The sequence below is a fragment of the Scyliorhinus torazame genome, chromosome 21 (genome assembly GCF_047496885.1).
Source record: "Scyliorhinus torazame isolate Kashiwa2021f chromosome 21, sScyTor2.1, whole genome shotgun sequence".
Taxonomy (NCBI): Eukaryota; Metazoa; Chordata; class Chondrichthyes; order Carcharhiniformes; family Scyliorhinidae; genus Scyliorhinus; species Scyliorhinus torazame.
Genome location: NC_092727.1, coordinates 112,769,059 through 112,793,954, shown reverse-complemented (window position 1 = coordinate 112,793,954; position 24,896 = coordinate 112,769,059). Strand labels below are relative to the sequence as shown.

At 41.9% G+C, this 24,896-nt stretch overlaps 1 protein-coding gene across 1 annotated transcript; it reads left to right on the top strand.

Annotated features, from left to right (window-relative positions):
* Positions 1–2,932: 2,932 nt before the first annotated feature.
* Positions 2,933–24,874, top strand: rundc1 (RUN domain containing 1). The gene is made up of 5 exons (XM_072487281.1): positions 2,933–3,446; positions 11,490–11,648; positions 12,361–12,559; positions 13,642–13,752; positions 14,363–24,874. The coding sequence occupies exons 1-5, from the start codon at positions 3,084–3,086 to the stop codon at positions 15,217–15,219; spliced, it is 1,689 nt and encodes a 562-aa protein (XP_072343382.1). The 5' UTR covers positions 2,933–3,083; the 3' UTR covers positions 15,220–24,874.
* Positions 24,875–24,896: the final 22 nt, after the last annotated feature.

Genomic DNA, 24,896 nt, shown 5'->3' with positions numbered 1-24,896 from the left:
AGGTACAGAGTGGAATTAAAGGGGCAGGAGTTAAGTGGGGAAGATGACGGACGGTAGAGGGGATTGGAGGCGCAAGCCTCTGGTAAGGTTGGTAATGTGGATCGTCCGGGGACTGAATGGGCCGGTTAAAAGGTCACGGGTGTTCGCGCACCTCAGGAGTTTGAAAGCGGGGGTTGTCTTTTTGCAGGAGACATACCTCCGTGTGAAGGACCAGGTTAGGTTAAGGAAGGGGTGGGTCGGGCTGGTATTTCACTCGGGGTTTGATTTGAAATCGAGGGTGTGGCGATTTTAATGAGCAAAAAAATGGGATTCGTGAGTGCGAAGGAGGTGAGGGATCCAGGTGGGAGATATGTGAATGTGAGTGGGGTAATGGAAGGGGCACCAGTAGTGTTGGTAAATGTGTATGCCCAAATTGGGATGATGTGGGTTTTATGAGGGGGTTGCTGGCAGCAATCCCGGATTTGGCCACGTACCAGTTGATCATGGGAGGAGATTTTAACTGTGTCCTGGAGCCGAGGGTGGATAGATCAAGCCCCAGGTCGATGGGTAGGGTACGAATGGCAAGGAAGCTGGGGGGGGGGGGTTTATGGAGAGGGTGGGTATGGTGGATTCATGGCGCTTTCAGAACCCGGGGGAAAGGAGTATTCCTTCTTTTCACGCGTCTATAAGGTATATTCGAGTATTGATTACTTTCTAGTGAGAAGGGAGATTTTGGTTGGGGTAGAGGGGGCAGAGTATGCAGGGATAGTTATCTCGGACCATGCACCCCACTGACTGGAGATTCGGTTTAGAACGGGACGAGAGCAGAGACCGGGGTGGAGGTTTGACTCGGGATTGTTGGTGGATGGATGTTTTTGTGATAAGTTGCGGTTGGTGATTAGGGATTATGTGGAGTTCAATCAGAATGGGGAGGTGTCGGCGGGCATTTTTTGGGAAGCACTGAAGGCAGTGGTCCGGGGAGAAATGATCTCATTTACGGTTCGTGCGAATAAGGAAAGGAGGGCAGAACGTGACCATCTAGTGTGCGAGATAGAGAAGGTGGACAGGGAATATTCGAGGGTGCCCACTGTGGAGGGATTGGCGAGGAGGAAAAAGTTGCAGGGGCAATTTGACAGGCTGACACCGGGGAGGGCGGTAGGGCAACTGCGTAGGTTAATAGGGGTACAATACGAGTATGGGGAGAAGGCGAGCTACATGCTGGCGAACCAGCTGCGGAGGCAGGCTGCGTCCAGGGAAATATTGAAGATCCGGACTGGGGCTGGGGATGTGGTGTCAGAGCCAGGGAAGATAAATGAGGCATTTAGAGAGTATTACCAGGGACTTTATGAGGCAGGCCCAGGAGGAGAGGAGGGGGACATGGGATGCTTTCTGGACGAGCTGGAATTTCCCCAGGTGGAGGAAGCAAAGAGGCAGGCGTTGGAGGAGCCCCTGGGGCTGAAGGAGATGCTGGATAGTATCAGGGGTATGAAGTCGGGGAAGGCCCCTGGGCCAGATGGGTACCCGGCAGAATTTTATAAGGAATTTGTGGCGGACCTGGCACCACATCTGTTGGGGGTGTTTAATGAAGCACTGGAGAAGGGGGAGTTGCCAGAGACGGTAAAGCAGGCAGTAATCACACTAATCCCCAAAAAAGGGAATGATCCGGTGGAATGTGGGTCATATAGACCCATATCACTATTGAACACGGATGTGAAAGTATTGGCTAAGTGTTGGCGGGGAGGATGGAGGATTGTGTCCCGGGGGTGGTTGCAGAAGATTAAACAGGCTTCGTGAAGGGCAGGCAGCTCGCGAGTAATATAAGAAGGCTGTTGAATGTGGTGATGAATCTGTCGAGAGTTCTGGTACCGGAGGTGGTGGTGTCCATGGACGCGGAGAAAGCATTTGATCGGGTGGAGTGGCGGTACTTGTTCGAAGTTTAGGGAAGGTTTGGGTTTGTGTCGAGATTTGTGGCATGGGTGCGGTTGCTGTATGTGGCGCCAAGATCGAGGGTGAGGACGAATGATATGAGCTCACGAAGCTTTGACTTACACGGGGTACGAGGCAGTGGTGCCCGCTGTCGCCGCTGCTATTTGCGCTGGCCATAGAGCCATTCGCGATGGCTCTCAGGGGGTCAGCAGAGTGGCAGGGGATAATGAGGGGACAGAGGGAGCACGGGTGTCGCTCTATGCCGATGACCTCTTGCTGTATGTTTCGGATCCGTTGGAGAGTATGGTGAAAAAGGCGAAAAATCTGTACAAACTTGATTGTCGGGAAGAATGTTTCCCAGGGTATTTATTTGCTGTAACCTACTTTGATACAAGTTTGAATAAAATGCGTTTTTTAAAAAAAGAAACCAAATACAAATATCAAAGCAGAATACTGTGGAGGACAGAGATCTGAAATAAAAACAGAAAGTGCGAGAAATACACACGCCTGGCAGCATCTGTGGAGAGAGAAACCCATAGTTAATGGCCGTAATTCTCTGGCCATTGGGATTCTCCTTTGTGGCAACCAGTGCACCCCTGCCCGTGGGTTTCCCGGCTGCATCGGGTGGCTTCAATGGGAAATCCCATTGATAGGTGGCGGGAAGAGAGAATCCCACCACCAGCGAAAGGCGTTTTTTGGGACACATGGTTTTGGGACTGGAGAATCCCACTCACGGTTTCAAGTAACTTAGCAGCAGTAACTCAGTTGGTAGCACACTTGCCTCCAAGTCCTGAGGTTTGGGGTTCAAGTCTCACTCGAGGCCTTAAGTATAACAATTTGCACTCTCACTCCAGTGCAGTACTGGGGGGCTGTCAAAGGTGTAGTCTTTTTGATGTGTGTGGGGGAGGGGGAGAGAATGCAAGCAGTTAAATGGGAAGGTGGGATGGAGTTGAAGGCCATTGAAAGTGACTTAGTCAGGAGAGGCCAGAAGGTCTGGCACACCTCTGCTTACCTGGTGGCTGCACGGTGGCGTCATAGGGCGACGCAACGGCTTGACGTCATGGGAGTGACGCCGCGACGTAACGTCAGGTGCGCTGTTCGCACAAGATGGCGGCCGTAAACTGGTTGCTTTGAAGCCGGGTGGGTGGACACGACCCAGCGATCCCACCGGCCGCGGGATGGACGACATGTCCCTGTCGGATTCGGAGAGGCTGGCCGGGGAGCGCTGGGCTCCAGTGGGGGCGGTGGCGAGCCCCGAGGAGATGGAGAGGGCCGGGCCGCCCGAGGCGGGCCTGGGGAGCGGGGTGGTGGTGATGGCGGAGAAGATGCAGCGGCTGGAGAGCGAGCAGGATCTGCTGAACTCGTCGCTGCTCGCCCTCACCTCGCACTTCGCCCAGGTCCAGTTCCGCCTCAAGCAGATCGTCAACGCCCAGAGTGACGAGAAGGAGCGGCTGCTGAAGGAGTTGGAGGACTTTGCCTTCAAAGGCTGCCCGCAACCCTTCGTGACCCGGGCTCTGGACGGGCAGCATCTGGACAATGCGGTAAGGATGTACCCTGGCCACCTTCACCCGACCTGCCACAGGAGCTTGATCCACAAAATCCACCTTTCAAACTCGTCTTGTCGAATTTGAATTCACCTCATTTGTTTAAAACGAAGCCTAATTTCTTCTGGAATAAAAAAAAGTATTGAGAAGTTCACTATAACACGATGCACAGCAAACCGATTACAAATCTGAGGTGTTGAAACCGGTCTGTTGGGTGCCCTTCCTCTCATCTCCATGGCAAGGATATATTCCATCCTCTGCGCCTCCTATTTGCTAGTTTGTAATTTGAGTGTGAGTAGATTAAAATCGCCCAAATCTGTCAAGTTGACCTTTTAATTGCACATTCCTTATTTTATTTTCAATTTGGAGTACCCAGTTGTTTTTTTTTCCAATTAGGGGGGCAATTTATTGTGGTCAATTCACCTACCCTGCACATCTTTTCTGGTTGTGGGGGTGAGACCCACGCAGACTTGGGGAGAGTGTGTGTGTAAACTCCACATGGACAGTGACCCGGGGGCTGAGATCGAACATGGGTCCTCGGTGCTGTGAGGCAGCAGTGCTATGCACTGTGCTGTCCCTAATTAATAATAATCTTTATTATTGTCACAAGTAGGCTTACATTAACACTGCCATGAAGTGGCAGTGAAAATCCCCAAGTCTTGCACATTCAATTGAAAACTTTCTGTAATCAAATGCACAATTCTTTTAAATTACTTTTGTTAACGATTACTGCCAACTTCTTCCTAGCTAGAGTGTGGAGACCTGTAGTGTATCACATGCCCACTGGTCATTGTAGTGAACAGAATTCCAGAGACACTACCTGATGATATAAGTTTAATCTGGCTATATGATATGGGTTAACTGTAGCAGAATACCCTGTATAAACTTTTGTAGCCAACTATTTATTCTTTTCCCTGTCACTGGTTTCATGTTAATTTTTTTATTGTATTTTTAACATGTATAACAACAAAGGAAAATTACATAGTGCAACAATACCCACACATAAATCAGAAAAAAGAAATATGAACTCCAACAAATATAACACTACCCAGAATAACCTCTCCCTAAATACAAAATGAGTGGTTGCCATCTACGAAAGGACCTGTCAAATCAACCCTCTTATTGTAAACATGAAAAATTACCTGTCATCATCACTTGAACATTAAAAGTGGTTCTGGATAATTAGGTGCATTTTACTAATGTGTGGAAGATTTACTGATGTTCTCTTATAATAGTCATCCAACTTAATTTTATTGTGCCTATATGTCAATGGCACTGCCCAAATACTGCAGCACATGGATTTGTTTGAGACATTTATCCAAAATTATTTTGCTTGGTACAATTAATTAATTTAGCAGAATTGCTGCTGTTATCCACGCGACTACTTGTAATTCTATTGGAAAACACATTTTATGTTATTTTCACAATATTATTTTTCTCCCCTCACTAGGTTCCCCAAGTGCAATATACTGTTCCCCAACTGAAAGGTTGGCAAGTAACTCTGCTGACAACTTTTAAAATAATTAATATCTTCAAGTCACATGAACAGTTTCTCCATAAAGGAAAGTCACTTATTCATGATTGGGTCCATTGCTGATGACTGTGTTGAACTCCAGGATATGTTGAGTGATTCTGAACTGCCACCTTATAAATCTGTGATAAACTTTGTTAATAGACTAATGAGCCCCTGAGTACTCATTAACGATTTTAAAAAAGTGTTCACTGCAGAATGTATTTCTTATTTGCACACTGAACAGATGGTAACAAGCAACTGTTCTACCTTAAGATTACATTGTATGAATTCAGCAGATTGACACTTGGGATTCTTCCTACAATGGCAAACAAGATGTGTTTGTACTGTATTTCAAAAATGAAAGAATCTGGATGCTGCCTCTACAGTTTGGATATTGAAGTTTTTGAAGAAAGGTGCAGAGAATTGAAAGATTGCATTAAATGGTCGTAACTAAACCCACATTGCCCTTATGACATGCACAATACTTTTTCCTGAGTAATTAAACTTTTCAAAAAAAATACTTCAACACTGGTTATGGAGTTACACATTGGAATTCCATATTCCACGATTTTGACAAGTGACAGTAAAGGAACAGCAATTGTACTGTTGAAGGTGCTGCAGTGCATAAGAGCTGGAGGCAGTGAATGTTTAAGGTGGTGGATGGGGTGCCAATCTAGCAGGCTGCTCTGTCCTGGGTGGTGTCAGGTTTTTTTTGAGTGTTGTTGGAGCTGCACTGATCCATCAAGTGGAAAGTAATCACACTCCTGACTTGTGCCTTACAGATAGTGGGTGGCTTTGGGGAGTCAGAGGTTGAGTTACTCGCCACAGAATTCCCAGCATCTGACCTGATATTGCAGCCAATGTGTTTGTAACATTGATCTTGTTTTGTTTCTGGTTGATGGTACACCACAGGATATTGATAATGGAGATTCAGTGATGATAATATCACTGAATGTCAAAGGGAAGATGGTTAGATTTTGTTTTATTAGAGATACACATTGCCTGGCACTTGTGTGGCATGAATGTTAGCTGTTACTTGTCAATCCAAGCTTGAATGTTGTCCAGGTCTTTCTGCAGACTCTTGACTACTTTAATATCACAAGTAAAGAACACAATAAGGAGTCACAATGAGTACAGAACACTTCAGGTGGCAGAAAACACCCACACTTATTACATTATGATGGCGACAATGTCGTTGATGAAGCAGCTAAAGATGATTGGGCCAAGCACACTACCCTGAGGAATTCTTGCAGCAATCATAGGTTTGACCCTTCAAGTCAAGTGGACCCACCAAGCCGTCGAAAGACCACCCTAACTAGGCCCACTCCCCCATCCTATCCCTGTAACCCCACCTAACCTTTTGGAATTTTGCATGACCAGTCCACCTAACCCGCACATCTTTGGACTGTAGGAGGAACCAGAGCACCGGGAGGAAACCCATGCAGACCCGGGTAGAACGTACAAACTCCACACATGGTCATCTGATGCTGGAATTGAACCCAAATCCCTGGTGCTGTGAAACAGCAGTGCTAGCCACTGTGCTACCCTGGGACTGAGATGATTGACCTCCAACAACTGCACCATTCTTCCTTTGTGCTTGGTATGACTCCAACCATAGGAAGAGGATTGTGTTTGTTGGAGGCTCAGTCCCAGGTCAGGGCTGCAGGAATTCCTTAGATAGTGTCCTGCACCATTTTCTGAATGGTTTAATCCAAGTAGTTTAGAATGTATAAAATATCAATAAAATAATGAAAGCTACTCGTTTCAATGTTATGTTAGTCAGAATATTAGACTTTGGAAAACCAGTGTATTTTGAATGTTTATTTGCATTGTGCAAGTAAATTTATTACAATTGTAACCGCAAATCGAACATTAAGAATATTGTAGCTGGATGTTTGAAGCAAAAGCCTACGTAAAATGGGGGAAGCTGAAAAGCCTGGAAATCTGACAAAGATGGAAAAAGCTGTAAATACACTATCAGTTGGCGTTAGTAAAAAGAAAAGGCAGGTTTTGACCTTTCTGATGTGTGCTTGACATTTGACATTTAAACAACAAATCCTGAAGAGTATCAACAAGTTTCTTTTCTGTTTTCCTGGCTGAGCACTTTCCCCATCCGCCTCCACCCATGGATATTGTGTTCTTTTTACTCATTTCTAAAGGAGACGAATGACTGATTTTTCCATTACTCTGCTTTGTGCTCAATACCAAGAGCTACCCACCCTGCCTACTTTAGTGGAATTGCTGCTATACATTATGTATGTGATATTCAGGATAGCATCATAAGCTATATCCAGAATATAATCTCAGAAGTATGACAGAGATCTACAACATTGTCATTTTTGCATGTTGCATATTTAAATGGTTATGATATTTTATATTGGGCCTTTCACAAAATTGTGATGGATTGCATTATAATTTGTTTCTTTAAATAAATGTAGAGTACCCAATTATTTTCTTGTCCAAGTAAGGGGCAATTTAGTGTGGCTGATCCACCTAGATGTCTTTGGGTTGTGGGGGTGAGACCCATGGAGACACAGGGAGAATGTGCAATCTCCACGCGACAGTGACCCGGGGCCGGGATTGAACCAGAGTCCTCAGCACTGTGAGGCAGCAGTGCTAACCACTGCTCCACCGTGCCGCCCGTTCTGTTATAATCTGAATGCAAAATATTGTTTTTAAATATGGCAATTTAAGGAGTCCTAAAATACAAAGTTCATTGGATGGAAGAAAAACAAACACTACAGTTGTGAGATACAATATGTTTTGAAAATAATACTTTAGAAATGCTGCTGATTAACCCCAGCAGTGAATTATCAGCAACTGGCCAAGATAAATCATTTTACCCATGTAGCTGTAGTTCAATAATGAACTAGAATGTAAAATTCAAACAAGGTTAACTCTGAGTTTAATAATAAAAAAACCCACCTGAAGTTTGATTAAAAAATTAAGTAATTGTAATATATCAAATGATTCTAATCTTCTGTTTTTTTTTTGTATTGATTCTGCCTAACATACAGGAAGGTTTGGTAAGTTCATATTCAAAGTTGAATTTTTTTTGTATAAGAAATGAAAATGTTGTGAGCACATTGCTGATGATTGGGTTATTTTTCGCATTGAAAACTGAATATTCAGTCATTTGAATTAACTAACATGGGCCCAGGGCGGTGCAGTGGAGAGCACTGCTGCCTTACGGCACCGAGGTCCCAGGTTCGATCCCGGCTCTGGGTCACTGTCTGTGTGGAGTTTGCACATTCTCCCCGTGTTTGCGTGGGTTTCTCCCCCACAACCCAAAGATGTGCAGGGTAGGTGGATTGGTCATTAAATTGCCCCTTAATTGGGAAAAAATGAATTGGGCACTTTAAATTTATTTTTTAAAAACTAACATGGGCCCAGATTATGCAGAGATTTTTGACAGTGAGCTGTCTGCGTTTGAGTGAAAAGGGGAAGTTCTCGCCACATCAACTGCGCAGCTGTGGACCCTCATTCCAAGAGCCAGCCATTGAAATCCGTTGATGTGGCCAGAGCTTCCTTTTTTCTGCTCTCTCTGCTATCAGGTGCAACAGGGTTTTAACGGCCAACTTAGTAATAACTTGTTAAACAAAAGAACAAATGAAAAAAAAAGTAATTTCATATTTGTGGACCTTTTTGTAAAAAAGGAGTTTTTAAAAAAAACTACGGGTGGGATTCTCCATCACACCCCACCCCTTTTCAGATGCAGTGTGCTCCAGCCAACAGTGGGGATCCTCCGTCCCAGCAGCAGGCCAATGTGGGCAGCCCCATGCTGTCAGGAAATCCATGGGCGGGAGTGCTCTGCCAGCGAAACAGAGAATCCAGCCCATATCTCAGCATCTAACTTCACTACATATCCCAAATTTTATTTTGCTCCATATATATATATATTTTTTAAATCATTTTGATTTTACTGCCTTTCATTTCCTAGTTGACCCCCTTGTTAGAATTGGCTGTTGGGGCAGGGATGACATCGCTGTAGTGTCACACTGAGCATCCCCATTATCGAATGTGGTTATCCACTGCATGGCAAGAGAAGAATGTTCTTGCCACCGACTGGATCTCTCAGCGGGCATTATTCAAGGTCACCAACAAGTGCTTTTGCTTTGCCACTAACTATAAAATTCCAGGCCATTAATAATGCTGAAAAGGTTGTATTAATTGGATTGTGTGCTTGGTTCAGGAACCATGAAAAATATCATTTACATGTCTGTTGGTCTTTGTATACTTTAAATGCACTGCTGTAAACTCTAAATTGCTTGCCTGTATGAATGAGGATGACAAGTTTTTTAAAGTTCTCAAAATAAATTTAGAGAATCCAATTTTTTTTTTCCAATTAAGCATGGCAATCCACCTACCCTGCACATAGAATTTACAGTGCAGAACGAGGCCATTCGGCCCAATGAGTCTGCACCAGCCCTTAGAAAGAGCACTCTACTTAAGCCCACGTCTGCACCCTATCCCCATAACCCGGTAACACCACCTAATGTTTTGGACACTAAGGGGCATTTCAGCACTGCTAATCCACTTAACCTGCACTTCTTTGGACTGTGGGAGGAAACCAGAGCACTCTGAGGAAACCCACGCCGACACAGGGAGAAAGTGCAAACTCCACACAGGCAGTCATCCGAGGCAGCAATTGAACCCGGGTCCTTGGAGCTGTGAGGCAGCAGTGCTAACCACTGTGCTGCCCTGCCACCCCATCTTTGGGTTGTGGGGTGAGACCCACACAGACACAGAGAATGTGCAAAGCACTGTGGCTTTGCAGCACCATGGTCCCAGGTTCGATTCCCATTAATGTCTGTACGGAATCTGCACGTTCTCCCTGTGTCTGTGTGGGTTTCCTCCGGGTGCTCCGGTTTCCTCCCACTAGTCCCAAAAGACGTGCTGTTAGTTAATTTGGACATTCGGAATTCTCCCTCTGTGTACCCGAACAGGGGCCGGAATGTGGCAACTAGGTACTTTTCAGAGTAACATCATTGCAGTGTTAATGCAAGCCTACTTGTGACAATAAAAATTATTATCGCCACATGGACAGTGACCCAGGGCTGGGATAGAACCTGGGTCCTCGCCACCGTGAGGCAGCAGTGCTAACCACTCCTCCGTCCCAAGTTTTTAAAGCTAATTTTATTTTAATTTTATTTCACTTTTGTTCCATTGAGGCTTCAGATCTGTTGAACTGTTTCCCTTCTACAATCTGCAGGCTTGTTTTCAGAAACAGGTTTTTCTGTCTGAACGATCTGTCGGGTTGAGCAGTGTACATTGACTGTTCTATCTCAAAATGTGAAGGAGGATACAGCAGGATCCATTAATGTTATATTACAGACTGCAGTGGGGGTGATTGAACTCAGGGCAAAGGCGGCATTAGTTGAGATGGGGGCATGTACATGTTGCCACTACCTCTGCAGACAAGGTGATTTCTCTGGGGTAGGTGGGGATTGGGGTATACCCCTACTTTGGTCTCCCATGTATGTGTTGATGATGGGTCTCAACCTGCTGTGTACAGGGATGTGAATGGATCTGATGCCACGTGCTGGGGAAAAGGTACCAGTGGTTGAAGCCATCAGTGGAGTCAGGTGGTGTTCATTTCCTATATGAGTGAAAAAGAATTGGTGAAAGCACTTAGAAGATGGGTCAGTTAATTCACGGGAGGATCAAAGTGCCACATTATGGACGGGAGAGTGAAGGAAGAAGAGCAACTGTGTAATGCCAGCATAACGTTGGAATAGAGCATGTTTGTCCCAGCATGGAGTTGGAATTGAATGGCGGAGCAGGTTCGAAGGGTCGCATGGACTACTCTTGCTCCTTTGTCTGTTTCTCTGTAGATAAGCACGAAGATGACTAAATTGAACAGGGTTTAGGGTAGCAGTCTTGTCCATTTAAATTGATATATTTTTTTTTTTAGAGTACCCAATCTTTTTTTCCAATTAAGGGGCAACTTAGCATTGCCACTGCACATCTTTGGGTTGTGGGGGTGAGACCCACGCAGACACAGGAAGAATGAGTCTTGTCCATTATTTCTAGTTTACTATGCTCTGTATTTGAAAATAGCAAATATTAGGGTATTTTTGTAAATGCTAAAGTAAAAAAATTAAATCGACATTTTTAAAGCTACCAGAATATTCAGCATTGAAAGGGTTAAGTGCAGCAGATCTGTTACACAAATCGTGCACTTAAGCTGGTAACCTTATTGTTGCTCTTTTATTGCTTTTACCTGGTGCAATAGTTTGCATTTATTAAATGGGGGGGGGGAAATTGGGCACTCTAAATTTATTTTAAAAACAAAAAAGTATTCAGAATTTCTTTGGTTTGTGTTGGATTCATACAGTTTCTTTGGAATTTTTGCAATCTGTGGATATGTATTTATTCATGAACAGTAAGGTTTCAATTTTCCCAACACTTGGTCCGTTTAGACAGTCCACAATTTTTATGTGTAAATATTTAATGTTGTTTTGTTGTAGATTTGAAAATGCAATGAAGGGGTTAGTTTGATTTTTCTTTCTTTCTTTGCTTCTCAGAGTGAAAGGGAGAAACTTGAAAGACTTGAGGCTCAACGGCAGAAACAGAGGGAGTTGATTATACAGTTAAAGACACAGCTGGATGACTTGGAGACATTTGCTTACCAGGAGGGCAGCTATGAATCCCTCCCCCAGTCAATAGTTCTAGAACGTCAGAGGGTAAGGATTGTAACCAAGTACATTTGAAAGCCAAAGTGAATAGTAAACATAGTTTCTTATTTCATTCATAATCAATTTAATCTAGAGGCATAATCAGCCAATAATAACTATGAAGATTTCAACAACCTCAGGATTGTTTAGACTTGGTCCTTCCAAAGTGTCAAGATGATCAGTGAATAATACAAAGGGTAGTTTTTTTTAAAAAATGTTTTTATTCAAAAATTTTCAATAATTTCTACAAACCACTACAGAAGAAAATATAATGCAAAGAGAACAAAACAATATGCCAACAAAAACAACTTAATCCTCCAACAAATTAACAATTTAACAAACCAGACAAAATCAGATTGGATATTTGTCTCTGGAATGGGGCTTGAACCGATAACTTTCTGATATTTCTTTCTGAAGTAATGTCACGGAGTCTAGGGCTGACGCATGATGTTAGGCTCTCTACAGGCAAGGTACCAGTTTGTAGCCACAATTTTCCACCCGTCAGATATATTTTGGGGTGGAAGGAGAAGAGACACCTAAACCACTTGCTTCTGCCCACAGGAGCTGGGATAATCGGGTACTGTCTAGACTTTGCAATGGTCAGTTACATGGACAGAACTTTTGCCTGCTCCCGTAACTGGAAGTTATTCATGGGACCCAGAAATATGACGGAAAGATACAGGATAAATGTACATTAATGGGTGTCTGTTTTGGTTTTTAGGTAATCATCGATGAATTGATTAAGAAGTTAGATGTAAATCTAAATGAGGACTTTAGCAATTTGCCACCAGAAGAACTCCGACAACGTGTTGATGCGGCAATTGCCCAAATTGTGAATCCAGCAAGGGTGAAGGAACAACTGGTAGAGCAGCTTAAAACACAGATTTGTGACCTCGAAATGTTCATCAACTTTCTCCAGGGTATGTAGAACTATTGTGCTGTTCTAAATAGCCAGTGGTATTTATTGCACTCATTGATCAAAAGATCAATAAACCTATATTTTTAAAAATTAAGTTTTGCAACTTAAAGCTTTCGACAAATTGGTATATAACAGCAAACAATTTCCGGGAACGTCACACCTTATCATCTTCACCCAACCCACCACCACTCCAAAAGGGCAGCGTGGTAGCACAGTGGTTAGCACTATGGCTTCACCACGCCGGGGTCCCGGGTTAGATTCCCGGCTTGGGCCACTGTTTGTGCGGAGTCTGCACGTTCTCCCTGTGTCTGCGTGGATTTCCTCCGGGTGCTCCGGTTTCCTCCCACAAGTCCCGAAAGACGTGCTGTTAGGTGAATTGAACATTCTGAATTCTCCCTCCTTGTACCCGAGCAGGTGCTGGAATGTGGCGACTAGGGGCTTTTCACAGTAACTTCATTGCAGTGTTGATGTAAGCCTACTTGTGACAATAAAGATTATTTAAAAAAAATAAAATCTCCAATGTCCCTTCTGTAATTTGATAAATGGTGGGTTGTGTGCCAATCAAAACCAAGGATGTGAAATTAAACTATCAAAATTGCAACCAGCCAGAGAAATTTCAATTGTGAAATGCATTTACTTGTTTTTTCTTTCTGCCAGAAATTACTGAGGCTGTATCTGTGTTATCATAACCTATAATCTATTAACCAAGAAAAGGACTCTGTTCAGCATTATGCATTTTATATTGCTGTTTGTTTAACTCTGTGTTTGGGAGGGGGAATATGGTGGCGTTCTTTCTAGGTTATAAGGTCAAGTCAACACTAGCTGCCAGAAGGCATTTTATTACGGAGTCTCAAAGGTTGTAAGCGATAGGTGATGTGTAACTTTGATTCTGATCTTAAATCAATATGAATCCTGTTCATATATTAATTTTGCTTTAAATCCCTGGAGTTAAAATCTGAGGTTTCCATCAGTACACATTCTGACACAGTGGAATATGTTAATAGCACTAAAACATTTATTGAAGTGGCTCTCTAAGAATTTTGCCAAGTAATGTGGCCTTTACACTTTGTTTTCATTACACAGATGAGGTTGGAAGCCCTCCACAGCCACAGAATGAAAGATGCACATGCACTGTGCATGGAGTGAATGGGTCTAAAGCATCAAGTGCAAAATCGTCAAGTGGAAGCCATCATGGTGAGGTGTAATTTTTCTGATGCATTTTATTTCTGGGTGTGAGGGACTCTTGTCACACTCCAGATAAATTATCTTTTCATGGTCGTTGTCCACAGAGTCTTCAGGTTTTAAATAGAACATTCCATGACATCCCCAAAAAGTCAACAATGTAATTAGTGCACCTTATCTAAAATGGTAATTGTTGGCCTTTTCTCGTAAATAGAGAAAATCTGTGCCATTCAACTGAGTGATCTATCTTTTGCCAGCACATTATTGCCAAAGATACTATTACCTAACTCTACATCAATATACATTTTTCTTCTTTCCTCCCTTCTCCTTTCCCCCAATGTTTGTATGGATAAAAACAACCGCCTTCTCATTATAAATTCCAGTAAATATTTTCACCTTCACAAAGCACAACTCTGGAAATTCTTAAAGGTATCCCTGAGAGCCATACATCATGTATGATTACAGAATATTTGTATTGGAACAAATTGTAATTGTCATTGCCCTTCAGCAGTAATTAAGCTTGAGACTCTGAGTTAATATAACAAGAGACATAAATGTGCAAGTATTTTTTTCTGTTGTTAGAAATGTATATTTTTTAAATGACATTTCCGTTGTTTTACAGTGGATCAAGAAACAACCAGAAGGATGAGGGAAACTGGGTTAAACCTTGTGCGCAGAGCACTAGCAATTTTGCAGATATTTGCTGTTAGTCAGTTTGGATGTGCTACTGGTCAGATCCCACGTGGACTGTGGCAGCCGAATGAAACCGACAAGGACTACAGTCCACTGCTACTGAAACTAGAGGGTGCTGTAGATAAAGTAAAGCAGCTGGCTTTGAATCATCAACAGGCTGACGAACATGTGGTCAGCAGTCGTGACATTTGCCTTGGAAAGAATGACCTTATTACAGCTGTGCGAAAAGAGTTGTCAGTAGCTCTCCGAGACCTGATGAGCCATGGCTTGTATGCCTCCTCTCAAGGAATGAGCTTGGTCTTAGCACCAATTGCGTGCCTCCTCCCCTCGTTCACAACCTCTCCGCAAACCATGCACCCCTGGCAACTTTTTGTGAAGTACTACAATACCAGAAATGGTAGAGCCTTTGTAGAGTCTCCTGCTCGCAAGCTCTCGCAATCCTTTGCCTTGCCAGTGACTGGAAGTGGCATTGTAACTCCGAAACAAAGTTTACTTTCCGCAGTCCATGCTGTGCTCACCGAACATGACCGTTACAAGCGCAGTGCAGATTCAGAATTTAAGGCCTTAATATGCATGGCATTGAACGAGCGGCGTTTGGTTTCCTGGGTGAACCTGATTTGCAAGTCAGGGACGCTTATTCAGAGTCACTACCAGCCATGGAGCTATATGGCTTCTACTGGGTTTGAGAGTACGCTGAACATACTCAGTCGTCTTAGCAACCTGCACTTCAACCTTCCAGTCGACACTGCGGTTCGACAATTAAAAAATATCAAAGATGCTTTTTAGTGTTTCCTGATGTATATATTTTATTCAAATTGTTCTATTTTGTCCTAAGAAAGGTTTATTTGAATGGTCAGATCCATTGCAAATTAAACCAATGCTGCTCCTCCTTTGAATATCACAGCCTTAACTGAAAGTTTGAGGTGTGTCTAATTGACTGGATCATTATTTTTCCTCATAGGTCATTTACACTTGTGTTTTAAATCAAAATTATAAGTGACTAAAAGTTTTAAGACAGGATTTTAATATTTAAAATATGACTGGTTGCTCGTAGCACAGCTCATGTTAAAACATAGAATGTGCTGTTTTCTAACAATAGTGTTATCAGCATATTATATGAATAGTGTTACAGGAAGTAAATGTGATATTCACAACAAGTGCACACTACTGATTGGCAAAGCTTTATTTCAGATAGGAGTTTAAATCCGCTTTCTATAAAAGGAACACTGTAGGGAGTTGTTGGTTTTTTGTTCCCTTTGTCTTTTCTGATTACTCAGGTGAGAACTGATTACTGGATCTCTCACATGATTCTTGTCATAATTTCTAATCAGCAGCTAGCCAGAGTAGTTTCTGCTATAGTAAGCCAGGTCATCAGTTTTGGAACCTGGCTAAAAGATGCTTTTCGTAGGGACTGAAGTAGACCGATAAGCCCCTCGAGCCTGTCCTGCCATTCATGGCTGATCTTATCTTCACATCGCTCCGTACAAACTCAAATTGGTTTTAATGAGATAAAAGCAAATTATTGTGGATGCTGGAATTTGAAACAAAAACAAAATGCTGGACAATCTCAGCAGGTCTAACAGCATCTGTGGAGAGGGAACGGAGCTCACGTTTTTAAGTCTGGATGACTTTATTTTTTAACTTTTGAATTTTATTTTGACTTTTAATTTTTGACTTTTTTCATTTGTTTTCCTGTACACACATCAGTTTTGACCAATGAAGGTGGACAGGTCCTCTACCTTTGGGCCTGTGCAAGATTTTTTTTTTTGAGGAATGTGAGAGCAGTTCATGGTGGTTGGAACATGGTTTCAAGTTTCAAGCTTGATAATGTAATATGGTGAATTGCACAATGCTACCTCTCCATGGCATTGTGCATTGGAGCATCACCCAAGTTGTGTAGCTTGTGTCTCAATTGTGCTTGATGATATGTCTGTGTTTCTGTCATGCATAATAGTTTTGTACTTTCTGGGCAATGGGTGTGACCTGTACAGACTACTGTATGTTTTGGGCGGGAAATGTTGTTTTCTTTCAGACACCGATATTTCTGGAGGATCAGCAAGAACCAACGATAACTTAATGGATGCTATTAGGCAATTATCTAAAATGTTTTGGTTACAAATATTAAATAGAGATTTATCTACAATTTATATATAGATATAATATATTCAGTTATGGTGTAATGTTCAGTGTGATTGCAATGTTCTGATATAAAATCAGGAATTCCATTTTATGTTGACTGCATTATCTCACTCCTTTTCTAGCAGGATATTCTGTTGAGAAATCATTCTGTTTAATGTACAGCATGTGGCCAGTACTCCTCCTCTGGTATGTAAAATATAAACCATACATCTGGAAGAACAAATTTGATTCTGTTTTACTTTCCAAAATCCCATTCTATACAATTTAAATCAATATGCACCATACATGTCATAGAATTTACAGTGCAGAAGGAGACCATTCAGCCCATCAAGTCTGCATCGGCCCTTGGAAAGAGCACCCTACTTAAATCCCCATCTCCACCCTATCCCTGTAACCTCACCTAACCTTTTTGGACACTAAAGGCAATTTAACATGGCCAATCCACCTAACCTGCACATCTTTGGACTGGGAGGAAACCGGAGAAACCGGAGGAAACCCATGCAGACACTGGGAGAAGGTGCAGACTCCACACAGACTGACCCAAGCTGGGAATCGAACCTGGGACCCTGGAGCTGTGAAGCAACAGTGCTAACCACTGTGCTACCGTGCCGCCCTTAAAATCTTAATCATGAAGTGTAAGTAATCAATCACTTCATTGTGAGGTCATTGAAAATAGTGTCAATTGATTTTGGACACATGCTGTTCATGGTACATTCTAAGCTCTATGCCTCACAGAACCCATACTAGAAGCTACAACAAAGGTATGGTCATTAATGTGCAATTTTGCAATGTCCTAAGTTACTGTATTTATTTCGCAAGTCAAAAGTTTCATTCTGAAACATGTAGGGTACACCCCCAAATTAGAATTTAGGAATGCAAATGTGTTTTGTTATATTGATGTGAAAATTGCTTTGTAAACAGCATCTCTGTTTTAAGATCAGAAAGAACTATGTCCATTTCTGTGCATAATTCCAAGTTATTTTTTTCTTGCCATATATGAGTGGAAAGAAGGAATTCTGTTTTTTATATTTGGTAAGTTGGATCATGTTAACGAATTAGATTTTTGTTTTGTTAAAGATCTAAGCAAAAGAAAACAAATTTGAAATCTTTATTTGAAATTTGTGTTGACATTTAACATTGAAACAACAATTGCTCTCTGATGAGAATTTATTTGTCTTTTCCAAAGCTGACCAACTCCGTGCAAAGCCAAGTCAGAAATGGACTCTGGCTGCCAGCACTTGGATGTTTCTGATTTAAAAGAAATATTGATAATAGCAAAGTCTGTTTTTAAGATTCCAAAAATTCAATGCTCAAACTTCATCGGTATATAAATGTACCTTCGTTTTGGACTACCGTACAACTTATAGAGATGTTGAAATCCTCTCTACTCCTACAGGAGTAGGCCATCTGGCCCCTGGAGCCTGCTCCGCCTTTCAATGAGATCATGGCTGATCTTTTGTGGACTCAGCTCCACTTTCCGGCCTGAACACCATAACCCTTAATCCTTTTATTCTTCAAAAAACTATCTATATTTATCTTAAAAACATTTAATGAAGGAGCCTCTGCTGCTTCACTGGGCAATGAATTCCATAGATTCACAACCCTTTGGGTGAAGAAGTTCCTCCTAAACTCAGTCCTAAATCTACTTCCCCTTATTTTGAGGCTATGCCCCCTAGTTCTGCTTTCACCCGCCAGTGGAAACAACCTGCCCGCATCTATCCTATCTCATCCCTTCATAATTTTATATGTTTCTATAAGATCCCCCCTCATCCTTCTAAATTTCAACGAATATAGTCCCAGTCTACTCAACCTCTTCTCGTAATCCAACCCCTTCAGCTCTGGGATTAACCTGGTGAATCTCCTCTGCACACCCTCCAGTGCCAATAAGTCCTTTCTCAAGTAAGGAGACCAAAACTGAACACAATACTCCAGGTGTGGCCTCACTTAACACCTTATACAATTGCAGCATAACCTCCCTAATCTTAAACTCCATCCCTCTAGCAATGAAGGACAAAATTCCATTCGCTTTCTTAATCACCTGTAAACCAACTTTTTGCAACTCCTGCACTAGCACACCCAGGTCTCGCTGCACAGCAGCATGTTTTAATATTTTATCATTTAAATAATAATCCCTTTTGCTGTTATTCCTACCAAAATGGATAACTTCACATTTGTCAACATTGTATTCCATCTGCCAGACCCTAGCCCATTCACTTAACCTATCCAAATCCTTCTGCAGACTTCCAGTATCCTCTGCACTTTTTGCTTTACCACTCATCTTAGTGTCGTCTGCAAACTTGGACAATTGCCCTTGGTCCCCAACTCCAAATCATCTTTGTAAATTGTGAACAATTGTGGGTCCAACACTGATCCCTGAGGGACACCACTAGCTACTGATTGCCAACCAGAGAAACACCCATTGATCCCCACTCTTTGCTTTCTATTAATTAACCAATCCTCTATCCATGCTACTACTTTTTCCTTAATGCCATGCATCTTTATCTTATGCTGCAGCCTTTTGTGTGGCACCTTGTCAAAGGCTTTCTGGAAATCCAGATATACCACATCCATTGGCTCCCTGTTATCTACCGCACTGGTAATGTCCTCAAAAAATTCCACTAAATTAGTTAGGCACGACCTGCCCTTTATGAACCCATGCTGCGTCTGCCCAATGGGACAATTTCCATCCAGATGCCTCGCTATTTCTTCCTTGATGATAGATTCCAGCATCTTCCCTACTACCGGAGTTAAGCTCACTGGCCTATAATTACCTGCTTTCTGCCTACCTCCTTTTTTAAACAATGGTGTCACGTTTGCTAATTTCTAATCCGCCAGGACCACCCCAGAGTCGAATTTTGGTAAATTATCACTAGTGCATTTGCAATTTCCCTAGCCATCTCTTTTAGCACTCTGGGATGCATTCCATCAGGGCCAGGAGACTTTTCTACCTTTATCCCCATTAGCTTGCCCATCACTATCTCCTTAGTGATAACAATCCTCTCAAGGTCCTCACCTGTCATAGCCTTATTTCTATCAGTCACTGGCATGTTATTTGTGTCTTCCACTGTGAAGACCGACCGAAAAAACTTGTTCAGTTCCTCAGCCATTTCCTCATCTCCCATTATTAAATCTCCCTTCTCATCCTCTAAAGGACCAATATTTACCTTAGCCACTCTTTTGTTTTATATATTTGTAGAAACTTTTACTATCTGTTTTTATATTCTGAGCCAGTTTACTCTCACAATCTATCTTGCTCTTCTTTATAGCTTTTTTGGTAGCTTTCTGTTGCCCACTAACGATTTCCCAGTCCTCCATTCTCCCAATAATCTTTGCCACTTTGTATGCTTTTTCCTTCAATTTGATACACTCCCTTATTTCCTTAGATATCCACGGTTGATTTTTCCCTCTTTCTACCGTCCTTTTTGTTGGGAAAACCTTTGCTGAGCACTGTGAAAAATCGCTTGGAAGGTTCTCCACTATTCCCCAACTGTTTCACCATAAAGTCTTTGCTCCCAGTCTACCTTAGCTAGTTCTTCTCTCATCCCATTGTAATCTCCTTTGTTTAAGCACAAAACACTAGTGTTTGATTTTACCTTCTCACCCTCCATCTGTATTTTAAATTCCACCATATTGTGATCGCTCCTTCCGAGAGGATCCCTAACTCTGAGATCATGAATCAATCCTGTCTCATTACACAGGACCAGATCTAGGACCGCTTGTTCCCTCATAGGTTCCATTACATACTGTTCTAGGAAACTATCGCGGATACATTCTATAAACTCCTCCTCAAGGCTGCCTTGACCGACATGGTTAAACCAATCGCCATTCTATAAACAATCGACATGTAGATTAAAATCCCCCATGATAACTGCTATACCATTTCTACATACATCTGTTATTTCTTTGTTTATTGCCTGCCCCACCATAATGTTACTATTTGGTGGCCTATAGGCGACTCCTATCAGTGACTTTTTCACCTTACTATTCCTGATTTCCACCCAAATGGATTCAACCTTATCCTCCATAGCACCGATGTCATCCATTACTATTGCCCGGATGTCATCCTTAAATAACAGAGCTACACCACCTCCCTTACCATCCACTCTGTCCTTCCGAATAGTTTGTTACCCTTGGATATTTAACTCCCAGTTGTGACCATCCTTTAACCATGTTTCAGTAATGGCCACTAAATCATAGTCATTCACGATGATTTGCGCCATCAACTCATTTACTTTATTCCGAATACTAGGAGCATTCAGGTAAAGTACACTTAGGTTGGGTTTTTTACCTCTGTTTTGAATCTTAACACCTCGATCAGTAACCTCTCCTAAGTTATATTTCCTCTTAACTTTTCTCCTAATTTTCCTTGTCGTTGAACCCATATCTTCATGTAACAACCTGCCGCGTCGCTTACCATTAATGTTTTTACTTCTCGTTTAATTCCTTTCAGTATTACTGGGCCTATTCATTGAGCTCCCCTCAGTCACTGTACCTTGTACTGTCGCCCATTTTGATTTCTGACTATGGCTTCTCTGCCTTACACTTTCGCCCTTACTACCTTTTGTTTTTGTCCCTGTTTTACTACCTTCCAACTTCCTACATCAGTTCCCATCCCCCTGCCACATTAGTTTAAACCCTCCCCAACAGCTCTAACAACCGCCCCCCCCCCCCCCCCCCCCCCAGGACATCGGTTCCAGTCTTGCCCAGGTGCAGACCGTCCGGTTTGTACTGGTCCCACCTCCCCCAGAACCGGTTCCAGTGCCCCAGAAATTTGAATCCCTCCATCTTGCACAATCTCTTGAGCCACGCATTCATCCTATCTATCCTGACGTTCCTACTCTGACTAGCTCGTGGCACTGGTAGCAATCCTGGGACCTTTGAGGTCCTACTTTTTAGTTTGTCCATGTAAATCTTTTTGACACTTTCTCTAGCTAAATATTACATATTTTGTAATATGGAAACCAGACTATTGGTGTAATAAAACAAAGGTTCTATACAAGTTTAACATAACTCTGCCTTTGAATTCAATTCATCTAAAAATGAACACTGAAAAAAAATTTGCACTGATTATGGCTTTAATGTGCATTACTACTTTTATTGGTTTGTGTTTCTGTACACATCTCTTTGTGCCTTAGGCCCATTTAGATTCTTATTTTCCAAGGAATATGTGGTCTCTCTATTCCATGTACCAAAATGCAACAACTTGCACTTTAAATGAATTTGCCATTTTATGGACGTTATGCAAATTTGTTAACATTCTTCTAGTTTTGCACAGTCCTCTCTTGTTAACCCTGCTTACAAACGTGTTGTCATCTGGAAATGAAAGTTATTTTCCATTGCAACAACACAAAGCATGAATGCAGCCTTAATCTGGTGTCAGGCCCTTCCTTTCCCACCCCATGTGGTACAAGAAGGAAATTGTCATGTTCTGCTGTACTCCAGCTCAATCTCGGTCTTGGGATTTTGTTTGTCCCTTCCTGAGCTCAAATCTGTTGAGGTCATCCTGTGACCTCTTTTTGAACCTCTGTTATTTGTTAAGTTGATATTTTTCTCACTATAGGACTTGATACATAATCTAAACTTTCACTTCACTGATGTACTGAGCGAGGGAATGCTGTCTTTTGGTTGAGGTGCAATATCGAGCCTTGAGCTGTTTAGATATCTGATTAAAATCCCTGGATTTTGAACAATTCTTTCTCTCCAAACAGTATCACCAAAATCACATTAAATGGGTATTTATCTAATTTAATATTTACAAAAAAACAAATTAGGGGCAGGAGTAGGCCATTTGGCCCCACAATCCTGTTCTGTCATTTGATAAGATCATGGCTGATCTGATTGTGGCCTCAAACCCCACTTTCCAGCCAACTCCTATAATCTTTGACTACTTTGTTAGTCCAGAATCTATCTACCTCTGCCATCAAAATATTCAATGACCCTGCCTCCACCACCATCTCTGGTGAAAAGAGTTCCCCAGACTTGCAAACCTTGGAGAAGAGATTTCTCCCCACCTGACTTAAATGGGAGACCCATTATTTTTAATCTGGTGTCCCCTGGTTCTGATCTCTCCCACAATGGGAAACATCCTCTCAGTATTTACTGTCCAGTCCCTTCAAGTTCTTGTATATTTCAATAAATCCAACTCTTATTCTTGTAAATTTCAATAGATAGAGGTCCAACCTTTCCTCATAAGATAATGCCTTCATCCAAGGAATTAGTTGAGTGAAACATCTCTGAACTAATTTAGTTGTGTTCGTTCTTAAATGGACTGCAGCACTTTAAGAAGACAGCCTTCTCGAGCCATTGGGGATGGGCAATAAATGCGGGTCTAGCCAGTGATGCCCACATGTCATGAATGAATTTTTTATTTAAATGGACCAACACAACGCAGTGTCCCAACCTCCTGGACCACTGTAGCAAAACACCCCTACTTTTATGTTCCATTCCCGCTGCAATAAATCACAGCATTTTGTTTGTGTTCTAATCACTTGCTGTCTCTTTTTGTGATTCTTGTACCCGGACACCCAGATCCCTCTGTACCTTGAAGAGTTCTGCAATCTCTCTCTACTTAGAGAATATGCTGCTTTTCTAGTCTTCCTGCCAAAGTGGACATGTTCGCATTTGCCATATTATGCACCATCTGCCAAATGTTTGCTCATTTGCTTCACTTATCTATATCCCTTTGCAGACTGCTTATGTCCTCTTCACAACATACTTCCCTGCCCATCCTATTTAGCAACTATACATTTGGTCCCTTCATCCAAATCATTGATATAGATTGTAAACAGTTGAGGCCCCAGAACTGATCTCTGTGGAACTCCACTTGCTGTGTCCTGCCAACCCAAAACACGATTTGATAGAATTTGCTCCATACAAATTTGGTGCTGAATTTGCCCACTACATTTAAACACCAGAAATAATTAATAGTTGAAGAGTATTTTGTGGTGGGGTAAAATGATGGTCGACAAGATGACTTGAGTCTCATGGAGCCATCAAGGCTGATAGAGATACTGGCCTCTGATTAATGGGGACTGACACTTGTTGGCTCTGACCTTACAATGGAAACTAATGCCTTCAGAAGTTCTCTTAACTAACAGTTAACCACAAGTGCTCCATATGATAAATCTGCATTAAAGCCTCTGCATTCAGCTGTCTAGTCAAGCACACTATTTAATGTCGCTCTGCAGCCCACAATGTTAGTAACGTGTACATTTGCTATGCTTTCACAAAATCTGCTACTCTCCATTGCCCAGAAGGGAATAGAAAGATCCTGGGTGGGATTCTCTGGCCACATTCGCCCGGTTACCGGAGAATCCCCCCCAAGGTCAATGAAGTTCTCCATTGTATGGGGCTCGCCTTGCGGCAGGCGGAAGAATCCAGTCCCGTTGTTTACTCTTTAATAATTATAAACACCTATTATATTTTAATGGTGATGGAGGGGAAAACTAATAGATTCTGTCGTAAGCTGCTTACATAACGTTACATCTATCATGACATTTGGAAAATTGGAACAGATGGAGGGAATATAGAATCATCTAATAATCCTGTCTAATTTTGCTCTTAATACAAGTCCCTAATTCCCTGAAATTGACATTTATCATTTGATGTAAGTTTCATGGTATTTATTTTTTTAAAAGCTTTTAGCTGCACATCACAATAGTATCGAGTGATATCTATAGGGTTTCTCTTATCGCCAAAAGGCAAGTGCTAATTACAGCAAAATATGCAACAAAATCTTCAAAATTTAAATTAAACTACGCATAGAGCAGACTAATTTGGAAAAAATCTATAATATTTTCATCCAGAAATTAGCCTTAATTATTTCTGTCAAAAATAAAAATACAAATTCTGTGAATCCTTTTTTTTAAAAATCATGTAACTGAGGGTGGCGGTACATGATTGCCATATTACACATGTATGTTAAATTTGTATGTTAAAATATCAACATATAAAAGTTGGTGCTGTTCTAGAAAAATAAATCAAACATCGCCTTATGGGAGAGATACACTACGATTACAGAAGATTGAAACAGAAAGTGGCCATTGTTGTACATACACATGAATAAACTGAATTCCTTTGTCCCACAATCTTTATATTGAAACCTATTGTCAAATTCTAATTTGTGAACTTTGGAATGATAGTGAAAGCTTTAAATTATGCATATGATTGATATTTGGTAAATGTATGATTTTGGGGTTTATTGTAACATACAGTAATATAATTTTGTGGCATGAATTATTGCTGTATTTTCTGTCCAAGTACCAAAATGTGTGTGTACACAATCAATAAAATACTAAGAAAATATACAGTGTGGAGTTATTGTA